Here is a 16,696-nt window from a genome sequence, read left to right on the forward strand (position 1 = left end):
GCTGTGGTGGGCTTGGTGAACCATTCCGTGATGTGGTGGCCTTGATGGACCATGCCACCTCAGGCTGTTGTGGCCATATGGTGCCACGCCACGCTGTGGTGGCCACAGTGGACCATGTCACCCCATGCTGCGGTGACCTTGGTGGACCATTCCCTGATGTGGTGGCCCTGGAGGACCGCCCCCCCCCCCGAGGCCCCGCCCCCGCAGACGTCACTCCGCGCACGTCACCCGGCGCCACGTCACTCCCCGCAGCGGGCGGGGCGCCTGACCCCCCCTGCGCCTCTGCGGGCCGCGCATGCGCAGGAGGGCGGCGCGGCGCTGAGGCGAGCGGCGCATGCGCAGAGCGGCGGCGCGGAGCGGGGCGTGAGGGGTGCCATGGCCGGGTACAGCGCGGAGGAGCGCGGCGCTCCGCACAGCGCCGGGTACCGCCTGTTCCTCAGTGAGTGCCCCCGCTCCCTCCTCACCCCCCGCGCACCCTCCCCGCGTCCCCTCGCCCCCTCCCGGGCCGCCCCGAGCCGAGGGGGTGTTCCTCGGGGACCCCCCCCCGAGCCCCCCGAGGGCCTGCGGCCTGGTCCGGGCCTGTGCCGGTGCTGAGGCGTCCCGCTTGCCTTGCAGAGGACGCGGCCGGGCGGTACGTCTCCCCCTTCCACGACATCCCCCTGCGCGACGGCGGCGCTGAGGTGAGCGGGGTCGGGCCCCTGGGCTCGGGGGAGACGGGGTTCGGGGGTGTCGGGCTCCAGGGGGGCGTTGGGAGGAGGGGCAGGGGTCGTGTCCTCAGCCCTAGCCCCGTGTTCCTGCCCGGCAGGTGACACTGAGCCACCCCAGCTGTGGTTTCCACCTGGACCCATGTAGGTGTGTGCTATGTGGGCATGGGGTGTGCATCACGCGCGGGTTCTAACTGCTGTAAGGTCGTTTTTGTACCCGTAACCCGCCCAGCGCCAGGCGAGGATGCGAAGCTGAGGCTGTGGCAGCACCCCAGGACCTCAGGAGGAGCAGCTCGGCTCGCCTGCCACGTGCTGTTTGCACCCTGCCAGCGGTTAGTCGCTTCGGGCTCTTTGAGACCGCTGCCCAAAAAACCGAAGCAGCTCAGTTCTGTGGTCTGCTCTCGGCGTTGTTCCAGGGATAACTCACGCTCCTCACCTCTGTAGCTCGCTTATTCTTCTAACAAGTACTAAAAAGCCACGCAGCTTGAGAAACAGTGTGGGTTTGGATGCTGAAAAGGACACGCTAGAGAGCCCCACGTACAGGTTAAAGAGTAGTTTTCCTGTGTTCTTGCACACTGCAGTACTTGGGCACGGTCCTGAATCCCAGTGTGAATCCTTCCGGAGGTTTTCCCATCCTCTTTGCCATTCCCTGCTTTGAGAGCCCGTTAGGCTGATCTCTGAGTCAAGCTGCTGGCCGCTGTCCTGCCCAGGCCAGTACTGAGAACTGCTCTCGTGGGGAAAATGGGTGTAACGGGGGCTGCTGAGGGGAAGGAGGGAGAGACACCAGGCCCCTGGTTTGCTGCCCGTGGCCAGCAAAAGGAAAAACAGGCATTGTGGGGTAACTCAGAAGGGAATATTCAGGTGGTATCACACGTTGCAGACACTCGTAGGACAGAGCTGGGGAGCGAGCACAGGGTGAGGAGGGTTTCGGTGGCCTGGTAATGATTAACACACAAAAGGGGACGACTGCTGCGCCTTCAGGCACAGCGTGCTGCTCGCCAGCGCCTCGGTGCCAAGTCATTGAGAGAGAAGCGAGCCAAAATTGCACAACTGATCACGCTGGAGCTCGTTCTTTCTGTCACTGGAATGCTCTGCAGAGATTTTACTTGTTACTTAGCGGGTTCGTTAGCTGCGGTAGGGAGCCCAGCTGGGAGCACAAGGCTACCTTGCAGCGTGTCTGGTGCCTTGATCTTTATCCCTAGACTTCTGGCACTGAGCGGATTATCACGGGGAGTGTTTTCAGCAGGGATGTGCTGACCTCATCTGTACCTGTGCGTCCGGTCCCAAGGAGCGACCTTGGCTGCCCGTTGGGTGTCTGGGGCCGAGCCAGGTCTGGCACTTGGGGTGTTGGAGCTGGGGGGTGGTGAGCGGAGCCGAGATGTGCCCCCAGGTCGTCCTTCATGCCCTGCCCAGCCAGTTGTGGTCATCTCCTTCCTTTCCTCACCTTAGTTATAAGTAAAAATAGCATATATCCTTTCCCGTTTAAATTGCAAATGAACAGTGCCCCCCCTGCAATTAAGAGGATGCAATAAACTCATTAGGGAGGCGCGTGACATAACCGCACTCGTTGCACGGTAGCAATCTATTTGTGGCGCAGTACAGGTGCAAGGGTCTTAGCACGCCCCGTGTTACCTTTGCAGGGCTAATGCCGCTTACCCTGGTGATTAGAAACCTGGCGGATGCTGGGGAGCAAGGTCTGACTTTTTATTGAAGGCCATAATCTCCTCCGGCAGCGCTCATTAAGATGCAAGTGTGGAAGAGGCCTGGTCCTCCGGGCCCAGCTGGAGTCAGGGGTTACCTGTAAGTGAGGTCCTGCCGGGTGTGGGGACGAATAATTGGGAGGAAAGCTCTTGGTCACTCAGGATAGTATTACAGTACCGGTGTTATGAAGGAGGTGGCTACTGCAGGCATCTCCTGCTCCAGGTGGTCAGGGTGGCCCTTGCTGTAGGAGCTCCACGCTTCCTGTTTAATGACTATGCCTAAAACCTCACCTTGTCTCACCCGGCGTTGTTTGTGCAGCTGGCATCAGTTCACTCCAGCTCGCTGTCGTGTGAAAAGATGACAGGGATGTTCTCAGGTGGCACCTGGTGGAAAGTGTGCAGAAAGCTCGCGATCTAGCTTAACCTCCTGGACTAAAACCTGAGTAATGGCACATGACTGACTTAGACGGTGGGACTTCTGTCAGGTGTTTCAGAATTGGCACTGGGGGAAAAAAAAAAGGCCAGAAGTTCCGGTTTTCTTGCAGTCTTCCTGGCGTTCGTGCTTACATGTCTGCTCTGGTATGGTGTGGTATTGAGGTTCCTCCCCGTTCACTGATGTTTTGCTTTCTTCAGAATGTGTTCAACATGGTTGTGGAAATACCTCGATGGACAAACGCTAAAATGGAGGTAAGTTATTACTGCCGTTCCTGCCTGCAGTGCTTCAGCTGACTAGTCTGTGAATAATCCGGGCCTTCGCTGCTCCTCTCCTTCTCCCTCCTGCCTCCTGAAGAACAGTCTAGCATCGTTGGCTCCGTAACTTGGAAGACAGTGATTGAGTCCCGATAAATCAGGCCTTTCAAAACATGCCTTCCTGCAGAGTTCGTGTCAGGGAGGTTCTCTAGCCACAGTTCTGACTTTTCATGTAAATATTTGCCTAATGCTAAAGGCTGAAGTCTTGCAGGAGTTGGAATCACTTGGTATTCTTCTGTGGCTCCTGCGTAAAGCGGCGTGTAACCGGTCTTACCCCTGTGTCTGGTTCTGACGTCGGTAAGCCTGCTGAAATCTGTACCCAGGGGATGCAAGAGGAAACGGCGTTGTCCAGTGCTCGTGTTGGCCGTGGTGTCAGCCCCTGGCTCCCCGGCCTGTCAGTTAGCAGCCAGCTTCCTGGAGAAAATCACTGCCGTTTTCCTCGAGAGCAGAGCAGAGAGCCTGATGTAACTTCTCTTTCAGATTGCGACAAAGGACCCCTTAAACCCAATTAAGCAAGATGTGAAGAAAGGAAAACTACGCTACGTAGCCAACGTGTTTCCCCATAAGGGCTACATCTGGAATTACGGTGCTCTCCCGCAGGTACTGTACTTTGTTGTGCCTCACTCTTCCTCGTGTCTGCGTGTGTGCCTCTGACCCCTGCCAGCTGAAAGCCTGAGCTGGAACTCACATTTGCAACTGCACCTGTAGCCTTGCCAACAGAGGGGACCTGTTGAGGAAGCAGTGATGTTTGCAGGTAGAAATCTCCAGGGAGAGGCTTGGAGCTGGTGCTGTAAACAAGCTGTTGGAAAATCAGAGGACAAGCGGCTGCTGCGAGTGAAGTACAGGCAGAAGGCTCACAAAGGGCATCTGGCAGTGCCACGTGCTCCCTTTCCTGCCCGGTAAAGCTTTAGGACCTAGTTTTAAGCCAACGCTCCAGGAGCTAGGTGTGCAGCCCCGAGGCAGTGAAAATCTGAGCATTGCTTGTGTGGAATTGTAGCATTTGAACCCTTTGGCTGGTCCCGTGTTGGTGGCCCAAAAAAAGCTGTGCTTCAGGGGAAAGGGGCTGAGCTTACAACTGCCTCGCAGAGACGTGTGATAGATTATGGGGAGTCCTTCAGCTCCACACGTCTCAGTGACCTGAACGCTCTGGCTGCATCACAAGGTCTTGACTATCACAGTCATGTCCTGGCACGCAGGGATTTGGGAAGAGCATTCATTTTTCTCTGAGCGACCTTAGAGGTAGGTGCTCCTTAGGGTGAGAGTGGACCCCGAGTCCTTTCTCTCCTGATGTTGTAAGCAGCTGCTCATTTCGGAGGCATGGCTCCAATACCTGCTGGAGCCCCGCCTTCCAACCTGCGAGCGCTCACTGCTTCAGGTGAGAGGCTAAGGACGCTAAGTGGTGTGGAGTAGGTGACCCCAGGTTCCCATTTCTGCTCTGGTGTAACAGCGTTCTTTAATCCTTTGACCAAAAGGAAGCAATACACACTATCTGTCTTCCACCTCTGCTGGCCTGCTATCTGGAGTTCAGGAAACTTCTGTTAAGGAATGAATAGGGAGAGGAGCAGGCAGGCAGCCAAAACAGTGAGTAGGTATTCTTCCTAGATGTGAGCTTCACCTTTATGCGGCTGGTTAGCTGAGGAGGAAGTCTGAAAAGTTGTTGAAAGAGTCAGTGGGAGGGACCGGTTTGCTCCTGGCAAGATAAGAGCTTTGCCTTGGATTTAAGCTGCATTTGCAAGCAAATGTAAAACCACAGCACGACCATTAGCCCTGAAAGCAAGCGTGAAGTGGGTCGTCAGCTGTATCTTCCAGGCCATTGCTCGTGTGAAATAAACCTGCCCTTTGTTTCTTCTTCAAACACGGTCAGCGTGGGGTTTTTGCTTTGCTTCTGCAGACTTGGGAAGACCCAGGTCACAAGGATGAAGGTACTGGCTGCCGTGGAGATAACGATCCCATCGACGTGTGCGAAATTGGAAGTAAGGTAATGCATTCTGAAGGTAAATGTGGTTAACGGCTCTGGAGCCCGTTGTTCAGAGATGTTACTCAGCCCTTATCTCCTGTATCTTAAGAATGTGACGTTTCCTCTCTTGTCTTTGGGGATGGTTGATGAGATCTTAGAGCGAAAGCCTTGTGAGCCGAGGCTTGCGAACTGCTGATAAGCGACAGCAGATTGGTGGTACAGGACTGCCTGCTGAACTCCTGACAGCTTGCGCTGCCTCCTGCTGCGTGTTCTTGGACGTGTGGGTGCTGACAACAAGTCTTTTGTCCTCGCAGGTCTGCTCTCGAGGGGAGGTAATCAAAGTGAAGGTGCTGGGCACGCTGGCACTGATCGATGAGGGCGAGACAGACTGGAAGATAATCGCTATCAACGTTGAAGACCCTGAGGCAGGCAACTATAACGGTAGGTGGCCGGAGGGAGGAGCGGGTCTGGTCCTACCCCGTCTCCACTGGGTGCCTGCAGGAAGCTTTCAGGGCAGGATATGGACTTGCTCCTGCCCTGCCACCGTGCTTATCGGATGCGATATTGGCTGCGAAAGCAGAACAGGAAGTTATCATCCTCTAGCAAAGTGATACAGTACTGTTTATCGCAGGTTAGGAGACCTTTGCACGGCATGGTATCTCAAAGAAAAGGCTGCCTGCATTCTGTCCTCTGAGTGGAAGGAAGCGGGGTTGCTCAGCAAGTCGCATCAAAGCTGTGTAAATGTGTCTGTGCTCCTGGGGGAAGCCGGGCTTTGTTCTGAAGCTGAGACACCAACTTCCCTCTCCACGTGCAGGCATCCGCTTTCTGTCTGTCCTGCAACCTGTCCAGGATGTCGCCAAAGCTCTGTGAGGAGGGGCAGCTCGAAGGAGCAGGGCGGTAGCGGAGTGACTTGTGCTGTTGGATCTGGGTCACAAACCTTCTCTCCCTGCCTAGATATCCATGATGTCAGGAGGATGAAGCCTGGGTACCTGGAAGCTACAGTGGACTGGTTCAGAAGATACAAAGTACCCGACGGAAAGCCAGAAAACCAGTTTGCTTTTAATGGCGAATTTAAAGACAAGGTAGGGTCAGTGTTTTCATTACCGTGACCTGCCCAAAAACGGAGCTCTGGGTGCCCAGGGACTTGAACGAGTAGCTGCTGAGGGCTGGGGATATAGCTGCCTTCGTTCTTCCTGCTGCAGCCTCCCCTTCTGCTTGTTTCCAGGCTGGTGCTTGCAGGGGTACTAGGGGAAAAAAGCACAGGGTTATCGCCCCACTACTGTTGGATATTATCAGTCTGGCTTCTAGATGACGTTCACATGAGATCCCGTCAGGGCTGGCAGCCTGTCAGAACCAGGCAGGAAAACACCGGGTTTATTTGCTCCTGCTCTGGAGCAAAGGCCACTTGATGTCACCCTTCGCTTCAGCGTGCGAAAGACTGCGGTAGAACAAGTCAGTGCCCAAGGGAGGCGAATGCAGGAGTGAAAATATGAATTCAGGCCTAAATTGTAATGCTGGCCAAGTTTTCCCCATGCCCTTTGAGTAAGGGCTGTGCCTCAGCAGCACAACTCCTTTGCCTCTACTTGTCCTCAGCGTTAGCCCGGTAACTTACTGCTCCCAAATGGGAGCTCTCCTCGGCTCGTGGTGCGAGGCTGGGTGGGCTGGGCCAGCTCATTGCCCCTCAGACTGGGTGAAACTGGAATCGAGGCAGAAAGCAGGGACAAGGCTCCTCACACGTGTTGCTGCGGTGTTTTAGTTGGCTTCGCGCTGTGTCAGACCAGGATATTTACTGCTGGTGTTCCTGCGGGGACAATCGCCCGTGCTTCGGCCTCCAGCTGACCGGTTAACACTCGGGTATTTACTACCACTTTGAAGGGAAAAAGCTGTGATCTGCTTGGAAGCGGGCTCGTTTTCAAGTAGTTCCAGAGCTAGATTAGCCGTGTGGCTCTTCCTGTTGATACCAGCAGCGCTGGAGCAGAGGAAAGCTGGCAGGTTGGTCAGGACCAACTGGCTGCCGCGGACAAACAGAGGGAGGAGCTGCGGGGCGGGGGTGCTTTTGTAAGGCAGCAGTGGCTCGGGACTAGAATATCTGCGTTCAGTTTCTCTTGGCTTCAGGCTAGCGAGGCGACCTTGGCACACCCACCCACCTTGGAAGTAAAGCACTTTTTATTGTAAAATCTGTGTTGTTTCAGCTGGTGTGTGCTGGGAGGTTGCTGTTGCTCACCAAAGGCAAAGTAATGCAAGAGGTGTTCCAAGAGAGTCTCTTAGTTTCTGACTCTGGGAGGTGTTCTGTCTGAAATCAGCTGTAAACACAGGCCTCTTCCTCCACGTAGCTGCTAGTCTGGGGAAGATGGTCGTGTGCTCGCACCTGACTATGTTTGTCCTCGTCTTTGTCTTCAGGATTTTGCAGTGAACGTCATCCAAAGCACTCACGAACACTGGAAAGCTTTGATAGCTAAAAAAACTGACAGAGGAGAGATCAACTGGTAGGTTAACGCTGGTTACTGTGCTCGCTCCTTCCCCATGAGCCACGGTGAAGCTTCCTTTCCTGGCTCGACACGCTTTCTGTTAGCTGCTCGCTGCCTCAGCAGGCAACCGGGCAACTCCGATAACGATTCTCGGTATTCCATTGCCTAATTAATACTCCTGGGGGGAGGCTTGGCTTTCACCTTCTCACGAGCGACCTTTCTCGCAGCACAAACCTGACGGTCTCGGACAGTCCCTTCTGCTGTAGTCAAGAGTGTGCTAAAGCTACTGTGGACGCAGTAAGTACCAGATCGGGTGTCCCAGCGCCAGTGTCAGAGCGGGGTGGGTTGTGTGGGGCCCTAAGTTGCCATCGCAGAAAGAGCAGCCTTACCCTGGAAGTTCTGGATGACTGAGCGCAGCATCTGTTTCTGGTTAAATCAGATGGATGCGGAGCGAGTCAGACATTCTTCCAGAGGCTTCTCCTCACCCTTAGTCATCTGGGAGAAGGAATCCAATCCAGTGTGAAGGGCTGCATTTCTGACCTGGAGCCTGGCTGTCAGCTGCTCAAAGAGCATTTAAATATTGGGCCTTTCGAGAGCTTCGCAGCCCAGGTCACCCTTTGAGATCAGAGAGCCTGATTTCTGAGAGACCTGCAGCCCGGACCATGCCTCCTTCGCGGTGGAGAACTTGAGGTTTCCCGTGTAAGTGCCCTTAGCCTGATTCAGGGCTCAGCTGAATCTCCCGAGGCTTGTGAAATTACCGTTGTTGGCAACTTAAAAGTGGTCGGAGGAGTAGGGGAGGAGAATCAAAACAAGGTTTGCTTCAGAGCATGGAAACGTGACTGGAAACCAGAATCTCTCCGTAGACTTGTCACGGTCATCTGCCTAGCTCTTGGCTTTAAGTGCTCGTATCCTCTGGTACCTGAATTACTGTGGGTTTTTGAAAGTGGAGTGCTGTGGAGGGTGTCACCGGCCACGGCCCCTTGGCTGTCTGCTTTTTAAACATCAGGTGAAACTCTTCTGAGGAGTTTCCCAAGAGTCCTTTGTATCTCTTTTCCACCCTTACATTGTATGTTTAAATAAAAGAGGCAGAAGGCAGGCAGCAGATAGCGTTACGGACGGTGACTGGTTGTGGTCAGAAACAGGTGGCCCCGGAGCGTGAGGGGAGCGAATGCCCGGGGCAGAGCCCCAGCGGCACGCCGGGCACGTGCAGGGGGAGCCTGCGTGATGACAGGACTCGTCCTTCACTGCCCGCCACAGGCTGATTTACGCAGCTCAGATCCTAAACTGCGCTCAAAAAAGATCTGTGCAGCCCTCAGTGGTGTGCAGTGAGCCCCAGGCAGGAGGTTGAACCGTGAGCAGTTGCTGCCTGCTAATCCCCTTCTCGTTCCAGGCACCACCCTGTACAGCTGCCAACCCCATCCCACCAGAAGGTAAGCTGGAAAGCCCACGCTACGCTCTGATGCGGGCTGGAGATTGCCTCAAAGGAACCATCAGTAGGAAAGTGGGGGTTTGGTGGCCTGGTTTGGCTCTAGCAGTGGGAAAAACGAAGGACCTTGTCAGACCTAGCTTGTCTCTGATGCCGTTTGATTGCTCCGTCACTTCTGTCGTGGCCTCGTTTGATCGTTTCGATACGTGAGGCTGGTTCCGTGGGCGGTAAGCAGATCAGAGATGCTGTAGTCTGCTCCAGAAGAGGTTTGATGCGTAGCAGACCCTTGGAGAAGAGCACTTCAGGGGACTGAAGTGCAGGGATAGCAGGGTTTTCATGGGTTTCCATCGGTTCCTCTGAAATGGGTTCGCCAGGTCATCAGTGTAGGCGAGATGAGGAAGGGAAGCACTTGATCTCCGCGAAGAGGAGAGGCAGAGAACGGCCGTGAATTCGGTCCTGCAGTTGCTGCTGATCACATTTCTGTCACGGAGCGAGTGGCAGCTGCGAGCTGGTAGCGAGGCTTTCTGTGTGTCAGGACCCTGTCCCTCGCACGGGGCATGACCGCGTAGGAAAATGACAACTGTGGGACAAATCCTGGGGCAGCTGTCACCGCGTCCTCCTGTGCGAGGTGTCCAGGGTGAGGGCGACCTCATGGCAGCATTGAGAGCCTGCGGCTGTAGGGCAGGAAGAGGGACAGGAGCTGTCCTCCCATCTCTGTTAAAGCTGGACAGGAACTGAAGTTAAATCAGTCAAGGCTTTGGAAGGGATCAGGAGTTGTTGTGGGGCGTGCCTCAGAAGCGAGGTGGCCTTACCTTCCTGAGTCAGGTGAGCGCCAGGGCTCCTGAGCTGGCCGTGGCTGAGTCACGGCGCCGCTCCTCACGGCCGGCTGACTAAGGGTGACATCTCGGGGAGAACAGCGCACCCACACACACACCCGCAGGCCCTCCCGGTTGCACAAGAACTTGGGTGTGTGGCGGTGCCCCTGGGGTTGGTGCTGAGCTCGTGCTGAGGCAGAGGACTAACCCCCCCCCCCCCCCCCTTTTTTCTGCCCCTTACAGTGGACAAGTGGTTCTACTACCCGAAAAACTAAGGAGCGGGGATGGAGGCTGAGCCAGCCGCGTTCCTCCAGCGGAGCCGCCCTGCCCAGTAGCCCAGAAACCTAGCTTTGGTCTCAACGAGCAGCCCCTGCCTCTAATTTATGCTGCCTAGAAGTGCCCCCAGCCCCGCTGCCTGGCGTGTTGAGTGCAGGAGGGGCGGCTGGGAGGCTCAACGCCCCCCCAACCCGCCACTTGTGCCCCCACAGCACCCGGTGGGGGGTGAGGCCGGCCCGGTACGCGTGGTGTGGGTGCTGGAAATAAAACTACTGAACCCTGGCTGCGCCTCGCTGCTTGCCTGGGGGCTGGGGGGAGGCTGAACGGGGGCTGGGGGGGGCGCTGCAAAGTGGATGGGAGGCGGCGGGGCTCGAACCCGCGGCCCTGGGGCGGGAGGAGCGGGGGTGGGCGTGGTTCGGGGGAGGGGCGGGCGGGGCTTAGTGCTGAGTGGGCGGGGCCTGACGTCAAGCTCCAGGGCCGACGTGGGAGCCAGCGCGGCGGGCCGGAAGCGGCCGTGACGCCATTTCCGGCGGGGAGCTGGCGGCGGAGGAGGCGGCGGCGGCGGAGCGGGGCCGGGGGCGGCCGCAGGTGGGCGGGGAGGGCCTTGGGGAGCCCTTACGGCGCCCTTACGGCGCCCTTACGGCTCTTGTGGGGCCGTTCCGGTCCTTACGGGGCCGGCCCGGTCCTTAGGGGCCCCTCACGGTCCCAACGGGGCCGCCCCGGTGCCCGTAGGCCCGGCCCGTCGGCCGCGGGCCCGCCCCGCATCGTGCCGTGTGTGTGCCCGCAGGTGTCGGCCGGCAGCGATGTCGTTCCTGCTCGAGTGGCTGTACAACGGCTTCAGCAGCGTGCTGCAGTTCCTGGGTGAGGAAAAGCCGCCCCCGGAGCCCCGCCGCCGGGCCGCGGGAGCCCGGCCAGGGCGGGGCCCGGCCCCGAATCGGGGAGAAATGGGGTGTTTGGGGTTATCCTGAGGCGGGGATGGCCCACTGCGCGCCTCGCGCTTTTCTCCTCACTGCCCTCCCGCTATCCCGCACGAGTTTAAACCCGTAAAGTGTCCGGGTTTGGGGGCAAAGATGTAAAATCCTCGTGTCTGGGGGGCAAAACGTCCGTGTGTAAGTACCTCGCGTGGGCAAGAACCGATCTGTACCCGCTGCGTGGGACGCTGCCCTGCGTGCTCCTGCAAAAACTACACCTTCCGTACAGAGCTCACGAAACGCCTGCAAAAAAACTCGCAAAGTGCCAGGTTTCCTGGCAAGACCCAGGGCAGGACCTGCCACTTTATTGCCCTGGAAGCCGTCCCGGCCCTTAGGGATTGGGATTCGTGTCCCCAGACGTTCCTGCGCCGCTCCACGTGCGCGTCTCTGCTTCCTCGCAGGGCTGTACAAGAAGTCTGGCAAGCTCGTCTTCCTGGGCCTGGACAACGCCGGCAAAACCACCCTGCTGCACATGCTCAAGGACGACCGGCTGGGCCAGCACGTCCCCACGCTGCACCCAAGTACGTGGGGCGCCCCGGGGGGCTTCTGTCGACGCTGCGGGGACGGCAGGCGGTGAGGGCGCAGCTGAAACCCGCCGGTGTCCCGCGCTGACGGGCGTTTGCCCCTCCGCTATAAAGCTGAGAGGCAGAGAGCTGGTTCAGGGGGGAGGGAGAGGGCTTCTAGCGAAATGTGTGCCGAAGTGATGTTTGTACGCGTCCCCAAAAATCTCTGGCCGTGGTGCCTTCTCTGTCCCCCTGAAGCGCCGCCTTTTTTCTTCCTCCCTTTCAGCATCAGAGGAGCTGACGATTGCCGGAATGACCTTCACGACTTTTGACCTGGGTGGACACGAGCAAGGTAAGCGCCGGCTCGCCGAGCAGGAGGCACCGAGAGGGGGTCAGTCCTCCGATTTCCCCGAAATTCTCCCGCCACCTTAAGAAAAACCGGCCGAAACGTGATGCTGGAGAGTGTTAGCAATTAGCGCTACCTAATTATTTGTTGCCTGGCAGTGCTTGGGGAGCTGTGCGTGGAAATAACCTCTTGGCTCCGGGAGACCTGTTATTTCGGTGGCTGGACGCTCGTGCTTTCTTCTGGCGGTTTGGGGGGGAAAAAAAGAGGCTGCCAGCTCACGCTCTGCTGCCTGAAGTATTTTTAGCCGTAGAAGACTGGGATGTCACGGGATTATTCTTTGCGATAGTGGCTGCATTTTTATCTTTAGACTTAGCTTCTTGAATCCCCCCCGCCCCCCCCAAAAAAAAAATCTGCTTGCTTTTTCAATGCACGCCTCGCGGCTGCTCCAACCCCAGGGTTCCTCAGGGGCTCCACGTGTGCCTTCCCCTTCCGTGCGCTGCCTCTGTCCAGCAAAACGGGCCGGCGGCTGGCCAAGGAGCGCTGTCCTGGGGCGGTGTCCCTGTCCGTGTCCCCCGGAGGCACGCTCACGGGGCGGTGTTTGTCGCTTGCCTCGCAGCCCGCCGCGTCTGGAAGAACTACCTGCCGGCCATCAACGGCATCGTCTTCCTGGTGGACTGCGCCGACCACTCCCGGCTCATGGAATCCAAAGTCGAGCTGAACGTAAGCTCGGCTGTCGCCTTCTTTCAGCCTCGAGCAGCTAAACGAGGCAAATCCCTTCTTTTTTTTTGGGGGGTGGAACTGGTGAGTCCCGTGCTTCGCACTTGCGCTCCCGGTGCGCCCCTCGCCCAGCCTGTGCTGCTGTGGGGATCTCTCGCGCGGGGACTGAAGCAGGCTGGGTGCCCTCGCTGTGGGATCCTCTAAACGACGTTGGAAACGGCCCCTGTGCTTAGCTAGGGCTTTCTTCTGCCAGCCCTTTCGGGAAAAACCCCAGCCACGGGAGCGCTGTAGCAGCAGCAAATAACCCCTGTTGGTCGCAGAGCTCAAAGAGACAGTCGTGGGCGGTGACGGGCGCTGCTTCTGCCTCTGCCTGACTTGCTTCTTGCTCGCAGGCGCTCATGACAGACGAGACAATATCCAACGTGCCAATCCTCATCCTGGGGAACAAAATCGACAGACCAGAGGCCATCAGCGAGGAGAAGCTGCGGGAGATCTTCGGGCTTTACGGACAGACCACGGGAAAGGTAGGGAGGGGAGGCAACGTGGGGACGAGTACCCCGGGGGGTTGCTGGCCGGGTGCCGGTGATGCCCCGGGGCAGGATTTGAGAGCTCTGACCTCTGGCTGGGCTTCCGCAGGGAAACGTGCCACTGAAGGACCTGAACACGCGCCCCATGGAGGTGTTCATGTGCAGCGTGCTGAAACGGCAGGGCTACGGCGAGGGCTTCCGCTGGCTATCGCAGTACATTGACTGACGCAGAGCGCCGGGCTCCTCCGGACTGATCCCGTTCGTGGCTTCCCGTGGGCTTCCCGAGGCCGCGGCAAGCTTTCCAAACGCGTACTGGCATCGACCGAGAGACTCCTGGCTGCAGCCGCCCCGCCGCACAGTGGTGACACGCAGCTCTTTTCCCCTGCCCGGCGGGGAGGTGGCGCGGCCCCGCACGGCGTCCCGGCGGGAGCTCCCGGTGACAACGGGGCTGGCGGGGCCAGGGCGATGCGCTGCCGCGCGCCGCGCCGCTGAAAAAGAGCGAGATCTCACCACTGTGGTCAATCGACTTAAAGAACAACGCGGAAAACAAAGCAATTATATTTTTTAAAGAAAGCGTCCACGTAAACGGCGTCCCTTCTAACTTTTTAGTTTAACCTTCATCCTGTTTAGTCCAGAGTCCGTTTAGGGTTGGTTTTTCCTTTTTTTTTTTTTTTTTTTAAATATATTTAACGATATTATTTAGATCTTTCGCAAATGGCCGAACAAAGCATCATGGTGTTAGAAGTCCTCAGCAAACCTAGCAGGCGGGCCGTGAGCCGAGGGCACCGTGGGGACGGCGGCCGAGCTGGCGCGACGCGCCGGGATTTCGTTTCCAGCGGGGAGGCGAGAGCCGCGGAGCCGCTGTTGGTGCCCCTAGCATGGAGGTGTCTGACGTTTGCCTATCATAAGGTGGTTCATGTAGGCTTCGACCCGTTTCTTTTATATTCTTTTGTTGTTGTTGTTGTTGGTTCCACGGCTGTCTCGCGCTCACGTTCAGTTCAATAAAGACGTGTCCTTCTCCTCCAAAGGGCTGCGGAGCCTCCCTCGGGCCCAGCCGTGCGGGCGGCGGGGCGCGCTCGGTGCTGGCGCCCCGATCCGTACGGGCCCCTCGCCGCAGGAGCTTCGGCTGCAGACGTGGGACCTGGATGGCCGGCAGCCGTGGAGCAGCACAGGATGGGGCAGATGGAGGCAGGTGAACGGGCTGGAGGCCGGGCTTGATCCCTGAGCACCCCAAACCCTTCAGCTCCAAACCCCGGGGGGCAGCACAGCGCGTTCTGCGGGGGCCGGCGGCCGTGTCCCCAGGAGAAGAGGCAGCAGTGCTGCTGCCGGGTGCACCGCGCCCCCCGCGCATCCCACGCGCGATGCTCTGCGTGCCCCGTTGCATCGCGGCGCTGCCGTAGCGCGGCTGCAGGGGGCGGTGGCTGCTCGCAGCGCCCCGCGCACCCTCCTGCGCCACGTCGGCGCGCCGCACGCCGCTCCGCCTCCGCCTCTTGGCCGGGACACCGCCGGCGCCCGGCACCAATGGTGGCGGGAGGCGGTGCCACGCGTCACGCGGGGAGCGGCCGTGGGGGCGCAGGGCGGCCGGCCGCGCGGGGCATCGCCTGCGTCGCCCGCGGTGCGGGGCCATGGCGGCGGAGCTGCCCTGCTGCGTGGTCAGCGTCGGCGACGGCCCCGAGCCCTGCAGCTGCAGCGGGGTCATCCTGTGCCGCGGCCCCGGGCTGGTGCTGTGCCACGCCGCCGTCTTCTCGCCCTTCCTGCAGCCCGGCCCGGAGGCTTGGTCCCGCCGCGAGGCCCTGCCGGCCTCCGTCCTGCCGCCCGGCCTCCGCGTCCGCGTCCTGCGCGCCGCTCCCGAGCTTGACGCCCCGCCTGCCCTGCAGGAGCACGAGGCCCAGCCTCTCGCGTTAACGCGCTGCGAGGCCTTCGCCCAGGCACTCGCAGGGGTGGCGGCGAGCTGGTGCAGCGGCGGGGAGGCCGAGGGGGAGGCCGAGAGGGAGGCCGCCGCCGTTTTGCCCTGGTTCGCTTGGCTGCGGGTGCCCGGCCTCGACGCGCCGGGCGGTGGCTGGACGCCCTGGTCCTCCGCCGGCGACCTCCGCAAGGGCGCGGCGCTGCTGGCCTGCGGCTCGCCCTTCGGCGCCCTCTGCCCCGACCTCTTCCTCAACACCCTGAGCGGCGGCGTGCTGAGCAACGCGGCCGGCGAGGGCAACGCACTGCTGCTGACGGACGCCCGCTGCCTGCCCGGCACCCAGGGCGGCGCCGTCCTCGTCGGCCCCGCGCCCAGCCGGCCCCACGTGGTGGCCGTCATCGCCGCCACCTCCTGCAACGCCGGGGGGCCGGGGCTGGCGCTGCTCTGCTCGCTGCACGCCGTCCTGCAGAGCAGCCGCAGCCTCCTGCGGCAGCTCGGGGACCCCCCGGCCCCACCGGCGGCGGTGCCCGGAGCGGCGCCGCTGGGCTGCGTGGCGCTGGTGGAGAGCGGCGGCGCCTGGGGCTCGGGCACGCTGCTGGCCCCGCGCCTGCTGCTCACCTGCCGCCACGTGCTGCAGCCCGGCGCCACCACGCGCGTCACCCTGCGGCCCCACGGCGGCCGGTGAGCACAGCCAGCGAGCAACCCCCCCCCCCGGGTCTGTCGTTATTTTAAGGTCTGATTTTTTTATTCCCCCCCCCCCCCCGTAACCCTGCTCGCAGGGCCGCCGTCCTGCAGGCTCGCCTGGTGTTCGCCGCGGCCGAGGCGTCCCCCTTCGACGTGGCCGTGCTGGAGCTGCAGGAGCGCGCCCCCGGCTTCCAGCCCCCCCGCCTGGCCTCCGCCTTCCAGCCCGGTAAGCACCAGAATCACGGGGGGGGGGGATGGGACACACACGGGATATCTGGGGGGAAAACGGGGCGTTCAGGGGCCACGCACGAAACCCCGAGCTCACCCCGCTGTCGCGCAGGGGAGGCGGTGCTGGCGCTGGGTTTCGGGGCGCTGGGCCGGGCGTGCGGCCCCTCGGTGACCGGGGGGGTGCTGTCGGCCGTGGTGGGGGCCCCCCCGGTCATGCTGCAGAGCACCTGCGCCGTGCACGCCGGCTCCAGCGGCGGCCCCCTCCTCGCCGCCAGCGACGGACGCCTCCTGGGTAAGCCCCCGCTTCCCCGCCCCCCCCCCCCCCGGGCCCCTTTTTCGTGGGCCCCCCCCCCCCCCTTGGTGTCATCTCGCCCCCTCCCCAACCAGGCATCGTGGCCAGCAACGCACGGGACCACGCGGCGGGGGCCACCTACCCCCACCTCAACTTCTGCGTCCCCGTCACCCTGCTGCAGCCCCCCCTCGCCCGATACCTCCGCACCGGGGACCCCGCCGCCTTCGCCCCGCTCGACGCGGGGGACGAGGGGGCGCGGGCAGCCTGGAGGCTGCAGCAGCGGCCCCCCAGCAAGCTGTGACCCCCCCTCTCCCCCCCCAAAAAAAAAAACCTGGGGGCTGTTCCTATAAAGACTGTGACTCAAGCCCTGGTGTCCCCTGGTGCCCTCCGCCAGCAGGCTGGGGGGGGGATGAGGGTGCCCCCCCCCCC

General features: G+C 60.3%; 3 protein-coding genes across 3 annotated transcripts; all 3 read left to right on the top strand.

Moving 5' to 3' along the window:
* Positions 1 to 282: 282 nt before the first annotated feature.
* On the top strand, positions 283 to 10,378 carry LOC118157521 (inorganic pyrophosphatase-like). The gene is made up of 11 exons (XM_035311899.1): positions 283 to 439; positions 616 to 680; positions 3,038 to 3,091; positions 3,635 to 3,754; positions 5,046 to 5,132; positions 5,426 to 5,552; positions 6,066 to 6,193; positions 7,512 to 7,597; positions 7,807 to 7,876; positions 8,970 to 9,009; positions 10,064 to 10,378. The coding sequence occupies exons 1-11, from the start codon at positions 376 to 378 to the stop codon at positions 10,093 to 10,095; spliced, it is 873 nt and encodes a 290-aa protein (XP_035167790.1). The 5' UTR covers positions 283 to 375; the 3' UTR covers positions 10,096 to 10,378.
* A 231-nt stretch (positions 10,379 to 10,609) lies between these two features.
* Positions 10,610 to 14,184, top strand: LOC118157522 (GTP-binding protein SAR1a). Its single transcript, XM_035311900.1, has 8 exons — positions 10,610 to 10,688; positions 10,884 to 10,957; positions 11,469 to 11,588; positions 11,857 to 11,922; positions 12,533 to 12,636; positions 13,026 to 13,157; positions 13,270 to 13,557; positions 13,591 to 14,184. The coding sequence occupies exons 2-7, from the start codon at positions 10,900 to 10,902 to the stop codon at positions 13,384 to 13,386; spliced, it is 597 nt and encodes a 198-aa protein (XP_035167791.1). The 5' UTR covers positions 10,610 to 10,688; positions 10,884 to 10,899; the 3' UTR covers positions 13,387 to 13,557; positions 13,591 to 14,184.
* Positions 14,185 to 14,551: 367 nt separating this feature from the next.
* LOC118157520 (peroxisomal leader peptide-processing protease-like) lies at positions 14,552 to 16,583 on the top strand. Its single transcript, XM_035311898.1, has 4 exons — positions 14,552 to 15,744; positions 15,843 to 15,973; positions 16,088 to 16,267; positions 16,363 to 16,583. Exons 1-4 carry the CDS (start codon positions 14,786 to 14,788, stop codon positions 16,566 to 16,568), a joined length of 1,476 nt encoding a protein of 491 aa, XP_035167789.1. The 5' UTR covers positions 14,552 to 14,785; the 3' UTR covers positions 16,569 to 16,583.
* The last annotated feature ends 113 nt before the right edge of the window (positions 16,584 to 16,696 follow it).

The sequence above is a fragment of the Oxyura jamaicensis genome (assembly GCF_011077185.1).
Source record: "Oxyura jamaicensis isolate SHBP4307 breed ruddy duck chromosome 6 unlocalized genomic scaffold, BPBGC_Ojam_1.0 oxy6_random_OJ106629, whole genome shotgun sequence".
NCBI classification, from domain to species: Eukaryota; Metazoa; Chordata; class Aves; order Anseriformes; family Anatidae; genus Oxyura; species Oxyura jamaicensis.

Excerpts from the sequence above, each read along its gene's own strand:
- LOC118157521 (XM_035311899.1), top strand. The coding sequence starts at position 376 with ATGGCCGGGTACAGCGCGGAGGAGCGCGGCGCTCCGCACAGCGCCGGG. Across the intron at positions 6,194-7,511 it reads ATGGCGAATTTAAAGACAAG|GATTTTGCAGTGAACGTCAT; the intron begins GTAGGGTCAGTG and ends CTTTGTCTTCAG. Across the intron at positions 9,010-10,063 it reads CAACCCCATCCCACCAGAAG|TGGACAAGTGGTTCTACTAC; the intron begins GTAAGCTGGAAA and ends TGCCCCTTACAG.
- LOC118157522 (XM_035311900.1), top strand. The coding sequence starts at position 10,900 with ATGTCGTTCCTGCTCGAGTGGCTGTACAACGGCTTCAGCAGCGTGCTG. Across the intron at positions 11,589-11,856 it reads CGTCCCCACGCTGCACCCAA|CATCAGAGGAGCTGACGATT; the intron begins GTACGTGGGGCG and ends CCTCCCTTTCAG. Across the intron at positions 13,158-13,269 it reads ACGGACAGACCACGGGAAAG|GGAAACGTGCCACTGAAGGA; the intron begins GTAGGGAGGGGA and ends GGGCTTCCGCAG.
- LOC118157520 (XM_035311898.1), top strand. The coding sequence starts at position 14,786 with ATGGCGGCGGAGCTGCCCTGCTGCGTGGTCAGCGTCGGCGACGGCCCC. Across the intron at positions 15,745-15,842 it reads CTGCGGCCCCACGGCGGCCG|GGCCGCCGTCCTGCAGGCTC; the intron begins GTGAGCACAGCC and ends CCCTGCTCGCAG. Across the intron at positions 15,974-16,087 it reads GGCCTCCGCCTTCCAGCCCG|GGGAGGCGGTGCTGGCGCTG; the intron begins GTAAGCACCAGA and ends GCTGTCGCGCAG.